Source organism: Trypanosoma equiperdum (assembly GCF_001457755.1).
Source record: "Trypanosoma equiperdum strain OVI genome assembly, contig: ctg_266, whole genome shotgun sequence".
In the NCBI taxonomy this organism is placed as follows: domain Eukaryota; phylum Euglenozoa; class Kinetoplastea; order Trypanosomatida; family Trypanosomatidae; genus Trypanosoma; species Trypanosoma equiperdum.
In genome coordinates this window covers 24,080-37,266 of record NW_027124161.1, presented here as the reverse complement: position 1 = coordinate 37,266, position 13,187 = coordinate 24,080, and the positions used below count along the sequence as shown (strand labels likewise).

The window sequence follows — 13,187 nt, the reverse complement described above, 5'->3', positions numbered from 1 at the left end:
CCCCCCCCCCGCCATTTGCGTGTTTGCTTTTCTTTTTCCACGTACAAATTTGTAAGCGGCACATTTTTTTTAAAAAAATGGACAATTAATGTGGCTTGGAGACATGGCCCACACACACCTTTGCATTATTTTTTTTTGTTTCATTTCTTCCTCCGACTTGTCCATCTTCACACCTCCTATCCGGACTCAATTTCTCTTTATTCATTTTTCTAGGGGCCCTCCCACATTGTCCTCCACGTAAAAATATAAAGCCAGAGCACAAACAAAAAAATTCAAATGGTGCCACCACAAAATGATTGTTTCCCTTACAACGGCAAAAGCGTCAAAAAAAATCAATGAAAAAGTAAAAGGGAAGGAGTAGACTTCACAAGCACTTCATTTCGCTCCCCTCTCGCTCATTCTAACTTCAAACGGTACCTTCATCCTTCTTTCACACACACCTTTGCACGTCCCTTCTGTTCCGACCACAATAATACGCTCCGTAAAAACGTATTTAATTCCCCCTCTTTTCTCTATTCATGTCTTTCCGACCGCATCTAAGCTCAAATGACAATTAATTCACCCATCCTTCCTAACAAAAGAAACAATATTATTAATATCAATAAGAAGAGTCACACACACTCACACAACCAAAGTGTCCCCATTATCGGTTACGCTTTTGCAATGCAATCGCTCAACCAGAGGAACCAAAAGAGGGAAGGTAGTGGCAGTGACATCAATGTTATATATGACATGGAGATAAACGTAAACATATATGAATATCATATGTGAGTGAGGCATGAGCGTGTCTATTGAAGTCTTCCCCCAGGAAATTATTTGCTTTCAGCGCCTTACAGACATCAGCTTCCAATTACGGGGCACAAGTGCTAAGTATCCATGCCACGCCTTCCTCCAGTCCTGCTCCCGTTTTGGCGCTACAGCCTTGGATGTGCCACTTGCGGTCTCGGAAGTCATGCAAATGAAGGCATTCTGCGATCGCCTGAGCATCTTTTGCGGTTGCAAGATCTTGTTTATTCGCAAACACCAAAACCGGAGCACCTTCAATGCCCTTTAGAACATCCACAAATGCAGCGTGAGATTCTTCGAGTCGGCGGTGGTCAGAAGAATCCACCACGTACATAATGCAGTCCGTGTTGCTGTAGTAATCCTGCCAATAGTCTCGCAGCGCCCGCTGGCCACCGAGATCACATAACTTAGCCCGTTTATTCCCACGTGTGAGTGTTTTGATATTAAACCCTTGCGTTGGTCCCTCAGGTGCGGCGTGGGAAACTTTTCCCTCCACAGGCACCTCGTCTTCTCCCAATGCATTCAGTACGGTAGTCTTTCCAGCGTTGTCAAGTCCCACTATCAGTACACGCGGCTCATTATCACGTTTCGCACGGCTACGGATCCCCTTAAGCATTATCAAATAGATTACCCTTATTCCTCTTTCTTTTTTCTTCTTTTTTATTGTTACCTTGGTGCTCCTCACAGACACAAGCACACACACACACACACACACGCACAAAGACAGAGAGGCACAAACAAACAGTAAAACAGATACACAATTAAGCGGGACTACCTTTGAGAATACGATGCCCCCTGTAATGTTCTTTCTCCTTGTTCTCATCATCACATCTGTGAGTCTTCTTCACGCTGTGCAGAAGAAAGTGTTCGATCTTCACACAGTCAAAAATGCTTCACAAATATTAGTAACTGTAACGTTCGAATAGGAGATCAAACAATAAATACAAAAAAATTAAAAAATAAAAGAATGAAACACCAACACACGAAATACGGTAGAGAAGAAAAAAAACATAAAATCAAATTTAAAAAAGACGATAAAACACAAAAGTATTTTCCGGAAACCAGAGTAAACAAGTCGACAATTTTTTGCGACCAGTTAAGAGAAAAAGGTCATTATAATGTGATGTGCAGCTTCACTTTCCAAAAAAAAAAAAAGATCAGAATGCTGCAGGCATTTCTCCTTCGGATAGAAGCGCTTGTGTTCTGTAATGACACGCAAATGTCGGATGTACTGAATAATAAAGGAGCCAGTGATGCAAAAATATCCTCACTCCATTTAATATCCTCTTTGTCCTTGCGGGCAAAATCAGGAGGAAATGGAAGTACAATTGTTATAAAGCATTGAGTTACTCAAGAATTGCTGCTACACGACACACACAGTTTGTTCTTGAGACACGTTGGCAATAACTCAATGCTGGAAAGTGTTTGATCCCTTGCACCGATGGTATCAGTCAGCCACTGCTCCAACTCAGTGGAACGTCCCACAAGATCTGCTACCTCACGGTCGAGAACGGCTATTTGGCGGGCGTTTTGTGCCCCCAGTTCCTCCAAATCGCGTTGCTCCAATTCAAGTTGCTCTCTTAGTTGCGCAACTGCGGCAGCGTATTCCTCCTCCTCCTCGCATCTTTCTGTTGGTGGCCCGGGGACCACAACGGCGGGGTTCAGCGCCCCTGCACCCCGGATCATGCTGGCTTCGAGGGCTTTCTTAACATCCTTCTCGAGTCTCTCTTTCTCGCTGTGAAGTTTTACGATATCCTCCTTAAGAGCATTAATGCGTATCTGAAGGGAAGTTGCGGCATTATCGCTCTCCCACAATTTTTGTAAGTTATCTAACTCCTGCAAGTGGCACACCCACTCGGCAACTAGGGTTTCCGATTTACTCACCTGTTTCTGTACATGCTCAGTAAGCAAAGTCTCTTCCACCTCACTTTGACGAATAGTGTCCGCACCAGACATTAGTTGCAACTGAGCTTGACGCTGCTCTTCCAATAGATGATCGAGTTCCTTTTTCAGTTCAACCTCACGTGCCTCACTCAACACCCGCTGCTGTTCCAGCTGTTGGTGCTCCTCTGTGACAAACGACAGTCGTGTTTCGGCTTCCTTCCGTTTCATCATCACCACACGCCGGCGAGTTTCGACAGCATTGAGATGCTCCATCAGTGAAGCAACAGACGACTCCATAATTACAGTACAGCGAAATATATGTATATGTGTGTTGTTGGTTTCTTTCTGGTATGATATTCTCCTTCTTCTATAAACTGTTCTTTTTTCGTTCCGTATGTCAACCACGCCCCCCCCCTCACAACGTGAAAAAGAAACAAAATAGGGTAGAGGAAACAAAAAAAAATGAATTATGCGACAACGAAGACACTGTTTAGTGTCACACGTTCACTCATTATTACAAAGAGGATGCGAGGAGAAGGAAGAAAGCCACCAGTAAGTCACTTCCCACACACACTTATGGAAGCGAAAAATTTTAAAAAACATGTGAGTGGCCACAAGCACCACTATCAAACAAGGAATTAAGGGGATGCGCCCCGTGTATGTCTTTTGTACATAAACAGCACCAAACAATAATATTGAGTGCCCACAAAGACACAAACCATTTGCACCACGTGATACCAACAGAAACCAAGCACGAATAAGAATTTAGACCTACCCGCGGACACAAAAAACTCGGTGGCACATCACAAGAACAAAGAAATGAGGTATTTGTCAGCTCTACAACCCCTCCTCGAATACGCCGCGCTCTTGCTGGATCCACCGAGAAAGAAACACACCATCACACTGCTTTCTGGATGTGTCACCCCGCTGGGGACGAGAAGCGCTTCCCTCCACAGACAAATTCGTGCCGTCACTGTTGTTATCATCAGCATCACCGCCCTCCCCACCTGAAGCCGCAGACCCGCACCTTTCAACGCAACCAACGAACATGTGGTAAAGTGCCCATAGCGGCATGTCACATTGCTCTATAACCCGCGGTAGAAGTTCCTTGCTTATTTTCTTCGCCTCCTCCACGGTGTTATCAGGTTGTGTTACGGGAACCGTAACATCGAAGTAACACCCCATCAGCACTCCCCTCACGGTAATAAACACAAGTTGCCGCTCTAGCATGCACTGGGGTGCAAACACATCATCTACCACAAAAGAGAACTCCACGCCTTTCGCCAAGAGTGCCGTGATCAACGGTATCTCACGCAACTCCTCTTCAAGACATTTGGAAAAGAGATCTTTCGATAGAAGAACGTTGGCGTATTTTTTTGACGGGAAAATAGAATCTTCCTCAATGCAAACATCATAAAAGACCCCTGTTGAGATACACACCACGCCCCTCTGCGATATCTCCACTCTCGTTGGATACGGGCGTGGTGCGAACAAATAACTGTAGCCATCCAACCGCACACTCAAGTGCCCGTTAGCTAAGGAAGCCACATTTACAAGGACTTGATGTCTTTCATCTTTTCCCTGCAAGCAAACAGCACCAATGCGCACTGTATTGAAATTACCCGTAGCACCAAAACCTTGAGTTGATAAAGTGACTAAGACGTCCCCTTCGATTCCATCCAACGTGAAGGTACCCCGTCCTGTCAGCCGACGCTCAACATACTCCAACTGGAGCTCAAGAGAGAAGTACATGGGAATACCTTCCATCCAGCTCACATCAACACCTTTTTGCAATGACCCAACAAGTTTGTCGCTCAGTGTAACAAGACTTGCAAGCGGCATTTCAGACACTTCCATGGATAGCGACTCAAAATTCCGGTTTAGTGCAACACGCTGAAGGCGACAAACAAAACTACCGCAGGCTGGCACCACCAATGTACCACTCAAGTTAACAGTCGGTTGTAGGAAAGACTGTGGCTGGTGTCCTAGCACGGCGTTAAAGTTAATGCTTAAATCACTGATAAAGGCATCAGGAAAGACATCCCCGATATCATATCGCGCACTGGGTGACATTCCCGAGATCAAAATCTGTTCATCAGGGTAACCAATGCTGCCGGCCAACGTCAATTCAATAATGGGTTCCGTCCCCTCACCACTATCAAATTGCGTGTCATACGATACAAAGTTTATTCTCTTATGCTCCGTTACTGGCAATGCCATTTCCGATGGATCAACATTCGTAGCTTTCATACAAAGCTCAATCTCAAACACCATATATCCAATCACCAAACCTCGTAAGCCAAAGTTGATATCATTCCCTGGTAACGTGAACCGAACGGTTGCATTAGGGCTATCCATCGTTGGCGCAGAAAGAATTATTTCCGTTTTCGTATTTTCCAAAAACTGCAGGGTGTACAGCAGTAGCAGTTTGTCGAAAATGGGACATGGGCAAGTTGCGAGGGAGGTGCGGCGGATAAAATTCACGCCAGGAAACAGCTGCATTTGGTGGTTGAGGGGTAATGGAGAGCACCCAGGACACGTCAGTCGGTACCTCGGCGTGAACACTAACGTATTGAGTGTAAACGCAATGAGTACCGGTTGACCGGAGAACCCGACATGATAGAGTAGAGGTAGTCTAGGGAAGTGTTCAATGGCCAGCCAGTTGATTTCCTTGATTTCCACTAATACCATCACCGACGCAACGTGCTCATTTAATGCATTGATTTTTTTTGTAACCAGCAAGTCCGTGTTTCTCTGTACGTGCAGCGACATGCTCCACAAAATGATTACGAAAGCACGAGCATTATGGAATCCGTAAAAGCTCTCTGCTAGCGTACCACCCTCCACAATCTTTGGATAAAACCACGAAACGCTTTCCTTTTCGATGGAAAAATCACGAGACACCAACATTGGATTAGCAATTAACATGTTCAGCTTATCCACGCCACAGGAGTACCTTTCTGCTACCGCATGCAGTAAATACATGAAATCGTTTCCGGAGCGCCTTTCCGTGGATATGTACTTGTTGTCCGGAAGGTTCTTTGCCTTGGACGCATTCCTAAACACTTTACTCTGAAACGCAATATATTCTGATTTAAACCGCATGAAGTATTGGGCGATACGCCCATGGTGTTCAATGTCCTCAGGTTCACGGAGGCCACTAACAACGCTCCTTGCTTGATCGTAGCCTGCACGGCACTGTTGACAAAATTCGTCTTCATGGCTATAGGCAGCATTTTTCCACGTCTCGTACATGCTGTCACTGAGTGGACACCGTAAAAGGGATGATAATTTTGTCCTTGCGCCTTTCTCGAGTGACCAAAACACTTCAAAAAGCTCAAGAAATGACGCTTTGGGGATCCCCTTGAATCTCACTCGCCAGTATGATGTTGGAGTGTCTACAAAGAAGGACAATGAGTTTCCTTTTGGCGAGAAGGGTCTCTCCGCCACGGGGACGTAATCTACTCCATTGTTACTTGTCTCAACAACTATAACCAACACCTCTTCTTCCATCTCTATAGCTTTAACGATCTCCTCCTGTTGAGCAGTTGAAGCCTTACTGATTTTCTTCCCGGTTTTCTTGGGAGCTCGTGGAGAAGAAGCGGAAGTCACCTCCAATGCTGCTAATTTTTCTAATTCCGCCTCTGCGTCGGGATTGGTTTCAACACGGCCGTTGACAAACACCTGCTTGAAATGTGGAGATGTATCGCTGTCAAAAAACCATGAAACAGAGGCTTCCGTTTCCATCCCACGCGAACGCAATACAACAGTTTTTGCATTGTTATCAGACAAAAATATCGGCAACCGCACTTCATCGAATTTTTCTACTGCCATTTTCACATCGGGCGCCTTGGAGAAGTCGTAGCGAACGAATGCTTTACCGATAAAAGAATACCATTCAGCTTGGACATCGCACTCCTTTTTCCAACTTATAAAAGGCCCTGATTTAGAACTGAAACACGTTTCCTCCAGATTATCTTCTGCAAGAACGGGTCGAAGCCGCCAGTGCGACGACATTCCTCGTGGTTTCCACCCTTGGCGCACCTTCCGAGAATCTGCACTGTCATCGTTCCTCAGCGTAGCAACCGCTTGCCACGAGGAACCGTCAACAGAACGCTTTTCAACTACAAATGAAGAAAGTGGCGGCAACTCCGCCTCAACAGCAACTACCTCGGTACAATTTCCCCTCAGGTTCAGGTCCTTTCCACTTGAGCCGGCTGCAATATCTCCCTTTGAGTCCACATGGTGGTAAAGGGTTGGTTTTGGGGTGTCGAATCGTATGCTACATATTCTTAGCGGCGAAGTTCCCACACGCTGTGTGACCCGAAGTCGCCAATACTGACAACAATCGCTTACATCCCATGCTGCCTGCGCTAAGTTACCCCGAAGATTAAACGTTACCCCAACACCTCGCCACTCTACCGCATCGGAGCTACACTCAACCACGAACGCAGTGTAGGGACTTTTGTTTTCATGGCATATCATGCAGACACCAACAACTTGCGTGGCGTCTTGCTTGCTGTCAAGAACTATTGACGACCCAACTTCTGCCGGCACAACCACGTTTGCCACAGTATCACCGGAGGACCCCACTTCACACAGTACGAAGGGATCCAATAAACAGCTTAGATACAAAGAGTCCTCCAAATAAACGGACGGACCCGTATACTCGAAGAAAGTTAAGTTTTCGTATATCGTGCTTTGTTCCCGTGCCTCCAGTTCTACGCTCCAGAATCGACGGGGTCCCCTGGGATGCCATGCAGCTCTGAAATAGTGGTCATGACTGTGCCACGTGCCGCATACCTCCCACTGTTCACCATTTGAACTGCAGGATATGATCCACATCACAGGTCGCGGTTTTCCAACACAAATACATGAAAACTCCATGACGTCAGACGGTTCCCTTTCCCCATAGTCTACTATGAGGTGCTGTCTGACAACCTTAGTAGCCCCGCTCTCGTCGACGGGGTTTTCGAACGCAACTGTGACCTTATCATCAACGAATAGCGAAGACATGGGTCCATTCAATGTACCGCTGCAAGCAACTCTTACCGGCAAAACTCTGGAAGAAACCGAAGAAACTGTAAGAAGCAACATATGGAAATACAATACGGGATATTCGTGCCGACTGTCCACCTCCTCACATTCCAAACTGAAACGCCAGAACCTCCGTGAATGGTGTCCAACCCTCTCACTCCCCCAAATTGTCCGACACCGACTAGTTATTTGATGATGTCTTCCCACCGTTTGCCATAGAACACCATCATCGCTGCACTCCACCACCCAGTTATCGTCGCATGGTTCTGAGCTCTGCATAGTCACCCCAACCAACAGCTTTTGGTAATTTTTAAAGTCAAGATTGATGACACAGTCGTGCCGCCTTATTCCCCATCTCAAATACCACGTAACGGGGAAAAATACTTCTGATTGAGAGACAGGCTTAGCCTCCGTTAGGTTAGTTATCCCTTGTGTCTCCACGTCAAGCGCTGCCACAAGGTCCTCACAAAATGTATAAAAACGGGTTGGATATTTCGGGAACGAAGCGGCGCAGAGAATCTTTTTACCCTCAAAGGCAGGATGACGGAAATAGGTTGAGTTGCTCAACCTCATTGGTCCCTCCACAAGTTCCGATGTTACGATGTTCCAGCGAAGAACATGAGGGGACTTGATAACAAAGACCTCCTCCGGTTGGCTCCATATCTGGACAATATTCTCCACTTCCTCCATCTTCCATGGCAAATCTTTAAACATCGTCGCAGCGCTTTGAACACCACCACCCCCAGATGCGAATGCCCCCTTCTCAATGTCCCATAAAATAACATGACTTCCGCTAATGAACGCGACGATGTTGGGGGTCCTCACGTTGGGATAAAATGCCGCGTTAACCCCTCTCAGGAATGGTGCAGGCAGTGTATCAAATGCAGGATGGGCTGCTATCGGTACCGCACGATGGCCAACCACAACACCATTGGAACAATCTAATTCAACAAAGTGAGGGCCGCAGAACAACAGGCAGAAATCCCCATTTGGAAGAAGAGGAAGTATGCAATGCCGCTCGAACCAACCTGCACTTGTCGACGTTGTGAAAACGGCACCAGGTGTCAAACAGTTTAATATATCCCTTGCTGGCGAAAGGAGACAGGGTGCATCGATTGTCACCAACGTAGACTCCAATGGCGGTAGTGCAACGGTGGGATCGACAGGTATAGTTCCAACAACGTGCATTACCTCGTACAGAAGAAGACGCACAACGCCCGTGCCAACAGGCAGTTTGCTGACGAAGCGCACACGCCAAACGCACCCTACATGCGATACGCCCCAACAAACAGGTGTGATTGATGATGTAATAAAGAAATGTGCGTGTCTTACATACGCGATCCCGTCATCACTACTCTCGAGAAGGACTTCAACGGGCGCGACCTGAAGAACTCGGGGTTCTATGCACGACAGATTCAGTACAATCACGAGCGCGCCGAAGGCGCAGGGATTCATAGGATCGTACCGAACCTCGATAGTCTGGGAAGGTTCTCCCAACAAACTCTCCTCAGTTTGTACAAACACCGCACTTTCACACAGGAGCGGTGCGACCGTGGTAAAGTTATGGGGTAACACAACTGACAGAAGGTTTTCTGCGCACTCCGCACTCTGAGTAAGAGTACTTGTAACTGTACACTCCCTGTGAACGCTTCGATGAGCATCACATAAAATAACATCGTGAACACTGCACTCTGTTTCCAGCACCGTTCTACATATACTGCCAAGTGCTGTCATCGTATTTTGTCGAAACGCCATCGGCAGTCTCGACAAAACGGAAGAAGGAATGGTCTCAAACCGAACCTCGCACTTCGCGTCAGGGGAGTAAATGAAGTTTTTTACGGTTGCAACACGTCCACAGCGACCAATAAGCATCACCACCATCTCCTTCTCATGTGTAATGGAGCTCCCCTTTCCGTCACCGTTATTGTTGTTTGCACTGATCTTTGCCGTTGTCCCCACCAAACTCTCTTCCCTTGTAGACCTAATACTCCCCATGCTCGCCCAATTATTGTTATTATTATCCTCTTGCTCTTGGCTCTCTTCCGTTTCACCACTTTTCTCCCACATCAGCATCGTCGCCATTGGGCCGTGAGGAAACACTTTCGACAGTGACGGTCCGAATATGGTTTCACCTGCGTTACCCTTCCCATGATCCCCAACTCGCATCGGTCCTCCAACAAGGCACCTTTCCGTGATGTTGAACACAACGTATTCAAGCTGACAGAAGAAAAACACGAGCGGCGTGTTTGCCACCGGAACAGCGGCATTAATTCCTGAAAGAAACTTTTCTGGTAGCGATCGAAACTGTTTGTGACACCTCAATTTGAATAAACCACCACTACACCTCTGGCGGTAGCTATCCCACTCCAACCACTCCTCACCACAAAAAAAATATGCAGTTCGTGGGTTGACTGGGGAATTGAAGGCACAATCAAATCCACCCATAAAAGGAAAACTGTTCAGCCCCAACGTCTTGGACATGGGTTGTAAGGGAATATTCATGGAACGATTCTCCACGTTGAAACAACACACGTGGTCTTTGATAAAAAACAGAGCATATTCGGTCAAATTTCCATCCTTTGTGCAAAGACAAATGGAATGCCATGTTTCACCGATGAGTGATGGCGGAACAACCTCAGGTTCCTGTGCTAACGCCCGTGCAGTAATCCCTTTTTCCATTTGTGCTGACAAGGGAAGCACCAACCGACCTCCGTTGGGTTTAGAACGTCCCCCAGACTTCCTTTGCGATTCCGCCTCTTTCCTCATAAAGGACCACATACCCAACAAATCCTCATGAAATGGATCTTGTGTTATGATAGGGGCATCTTTCTTGCGGTTCGCCGGCCTGGACACACGCTTAGTCAAACGTTTTTTTTCCACACGATCTACGGGAAGAGACGAAGACAAGGTGAGCATAGTTGTAGACTCTGAGAGTAACCCCATAACTTGATTCCACTCAATATCACCGCTGCGTTCCCGGACATGTTCACGAGTCGCCGTCCCACTGCCCATCTGTAGACGTGCTGGATAGGGTGGAAGATTCACCAAATCATGTAGAAGCCGAGCAACCCATTCCACTGCGTTAGGACCAAGTACCTCGCTCAGGTAAAAGAGAACAAGGGAGCGAGTACTTTCAGTGAGACAAAGCTGTCGCAGCGTTCGCAGAAGTTTCCATTGACTTTGCGAAATATGGCACTCACCCGTGCGGTATGCAAAGAAAAGTAACGCAGGTGGAAACCGAATAGCTTCCGAGAAAACTCTCGAGCCTTCAAGCCCCCCACCGTCGGTTGACAGGCAAATATCGCTCATGTAGTTGAAAGCTTCATGGAGCACTTGACAGTTCTCCACTATGCCAATAACTTTCTTCGGAAGGTACCGCGAGGCGTGCAGTGAAATCTTCTCACCGTTGCTCAAAGCAAAGACATTGGAATCAACAAAAATACACGCGTCACTGGATACATAGAGGTTAAAAACACTGCGGGGCACGTAAAAGAATCCACGATTCCCCACATTCTCCCCGAAGTTGCTTTGGCAGATAACATAGATGGTGTTGTGTATGTTTGTCTGCCCAACGACCTTAAGGGTCGTGTGAAATGAACGACCCATGGGCGATTCATTTGGTATCACACCGTTCGGCAGTGCGAGCCACTCTACGCAAAAGCGCATGACGATAAGTATTGATCGCCGCATTTTACGAAACGCCCACAAAACAGCCCGTGTGTTGTCAAACAGGTTCGAGTGAGGGCCATCGACAATAAACAACCCTTGACGACGTCGCGAAAATGCAGCTCGAACCAAAGTCTCCATGTCAGCTACCTTACACCACTTTTCCCATAGATAATATAAGTCCCGTGTGGGTCTTTCTTTTCGACGGTTAAACGGTGCCGATTCCACAGGAAGGCAACCGACCATCAGCGCCACTTCACACGCATGCCGCAACTCCATTCCCAAAGAAGTGGGAGGTATCTTAGCTAAGAAACGGCCAACCGCATAGATCATATATGGATCAATAGCCACACCCTCGATATCCGTCATCGCGCTCGCAACAGTAAGTGCACAACAGGTGTCTTCCCCAGCCGCATCGTCAATGTAGGCAGAAGCGAAGTTGATAATAGAAAAATCGTCATTTGATAACTGGGTCAACGGAATATCCAGCGAGGATAAAAGACTTATGCCGGTCATACTGTTCGTAACCTGCACACCGCCATAGCTATACAACCCAAATCGTACAAGATGCTGCACGCACAGTTGAGAGCAAGGTTTGAACCTTTGGTGTTTTATCATTACTCTTGACAAGTGAAGAAGCGCCGACGGTCGCAGATAACAGTCCACCGTTACGTCATCATGGAGTTGAGATAAGAATCTATACGCACCATTGGACAAACATAGAGTGTGATTTCCACATACGCTACACGCATCCGCATCGTCATGGTTCTTCCTATGCATCTCCTCAGCGTCACTGCTGTCAGCTGACGAGCTGTCGAAACACCGTGTGGCTCCCGATGAGGCAGACGATAACGGGTTTACCACTTTCGTACTGCCCTCAGCGTTCAATTTTTCTGAATTTACGCGCTTTCTCTCCAGTCTAGCGACATTGTCTACCAGACAGCGCTGCAACGTTGTATTCCGAGGACAAGTGCCCTTAACACCGTGGAGGTGCTCGCTCAACACACTCTCAATCATGATCACGATATCATCGCTCAGTTTATTCTTGCATTCATAAGAGCATATGAATAACACACCATTGTTCGTATCACAGCATACGAGCAAGGTCCGAAACAAAACTCCCAGCGCAACCTCGCAGTAACTCTCTCCACGATTCATGAGTGCCTTCGAAAGCGCCAGGAGAATCTGTCCTTCAACCCTTTGGTCAGGGGAATAGATGACAGCCCTGTTGCAAACCAAACAACGGGAAGCCACTAACTTCATGTTCGCATTGGAAAAGCACTGCCGTTGTATAGACAGGTACTTGGGTGTGTCCTTGTCCAATAGGATTTCCGTCAAGCAATTGTTTTTTAATGCGAGGGCGAAGAGCTTACGTCCACTGCTCACACTCAATGGAACGTCACGTAGGTCAATCTTTTGCAATGTTTCGTGAAAACCAAGGTACTGCAACATTTGAGCGATATCTTCCGCAGTCAACTTACATCCTCTCATGGACAAACTCGCAACGGAAAGGCGCTGTAGTGTTGTGAGAATAGGGATGATACCGCGTTCACCCAAGTAGCCGTTATCAAAGTTGAAAACTGTCGACCCGGCTCGTAATTGCTTTACAAACGCGTTGTTTACATTTATTCCAATGCGCGCACACTCCGAACGGTAAAACCTCTCAGCTTCACTGACTGAATGGATCCGATTCGAAGTGGTTGAGCTTGAAGGCGAAGGTGGAGCTAAGGGATCCACTGTCTCCTCACTGGGGGACGCGGCCAAACACTTAGTGGCCCCTTTCAAGTTTTCTTCCCCTTGCATTAATGACTCTT

The 13,187-nt window shown here is 47.0% G+C and overlaps 3 protein-coding genes across 3 annotated transcripts; all 3 read right to left on the bottom strand.

Annotated features, from left to right (window-relative positions):
* Window positions 1–850: 850 nt before the first annotated feature.
* TEOVI_000099100 (ADP-ribosylation factor, putative) lies at window positions 851–1,402 on the bottom strand (the record flags this gene model as incomplete). Its single annotated transcript, XM_067224301.1, has 1 exon — window positions 851–1,402. The coding sequence occupies one exon, from the start codon at window positions 1,400–1,402 to the stop codon at window positions 851–853; it is 552 nt and encodes a 183-aa protein (XP_067080402.1).
* A 734-nt stretch (window positions 1,403–2,136) lies between these two features.
* On the bottom strand, window positions 2,137–2,967 carry TEOVI_000099000 (uncharacterized protein; the record flags this gene model as incomplete). The annotated part of the gene is made up of 1 exon (XM_067224300.1): window positions 2,137–2,967. The coding sequence occupies one exon, from the start codon at window positions 2,965–2,967 to the stop codon at window positions 2,137–2,139; it is 831 nt and encodes a 276-aa protein (XP_067080401.1).
* A 540-nt stretch (window positions 2,968–3,507) lies between these two features.
* Window positions 3,508–13,176, bottom strand: TEOVI_000098900 (paraflagellar rod component, putative; the record flags this gene model as incomplete). Its single annotated transcript, XM_067224299.1, has 1 exon — window positions 3,508–13,176. The coding sequence occupies one exon, from the start codon at window positions 13,174–13,176 to the stop codon at window positions 3,508–3,510; it is 9,669 nt and encodes a 3,222-aa protein (XP_067080400.1).
* Window positions 13,177–13,187: the final 11 nt, after the last annotated feature.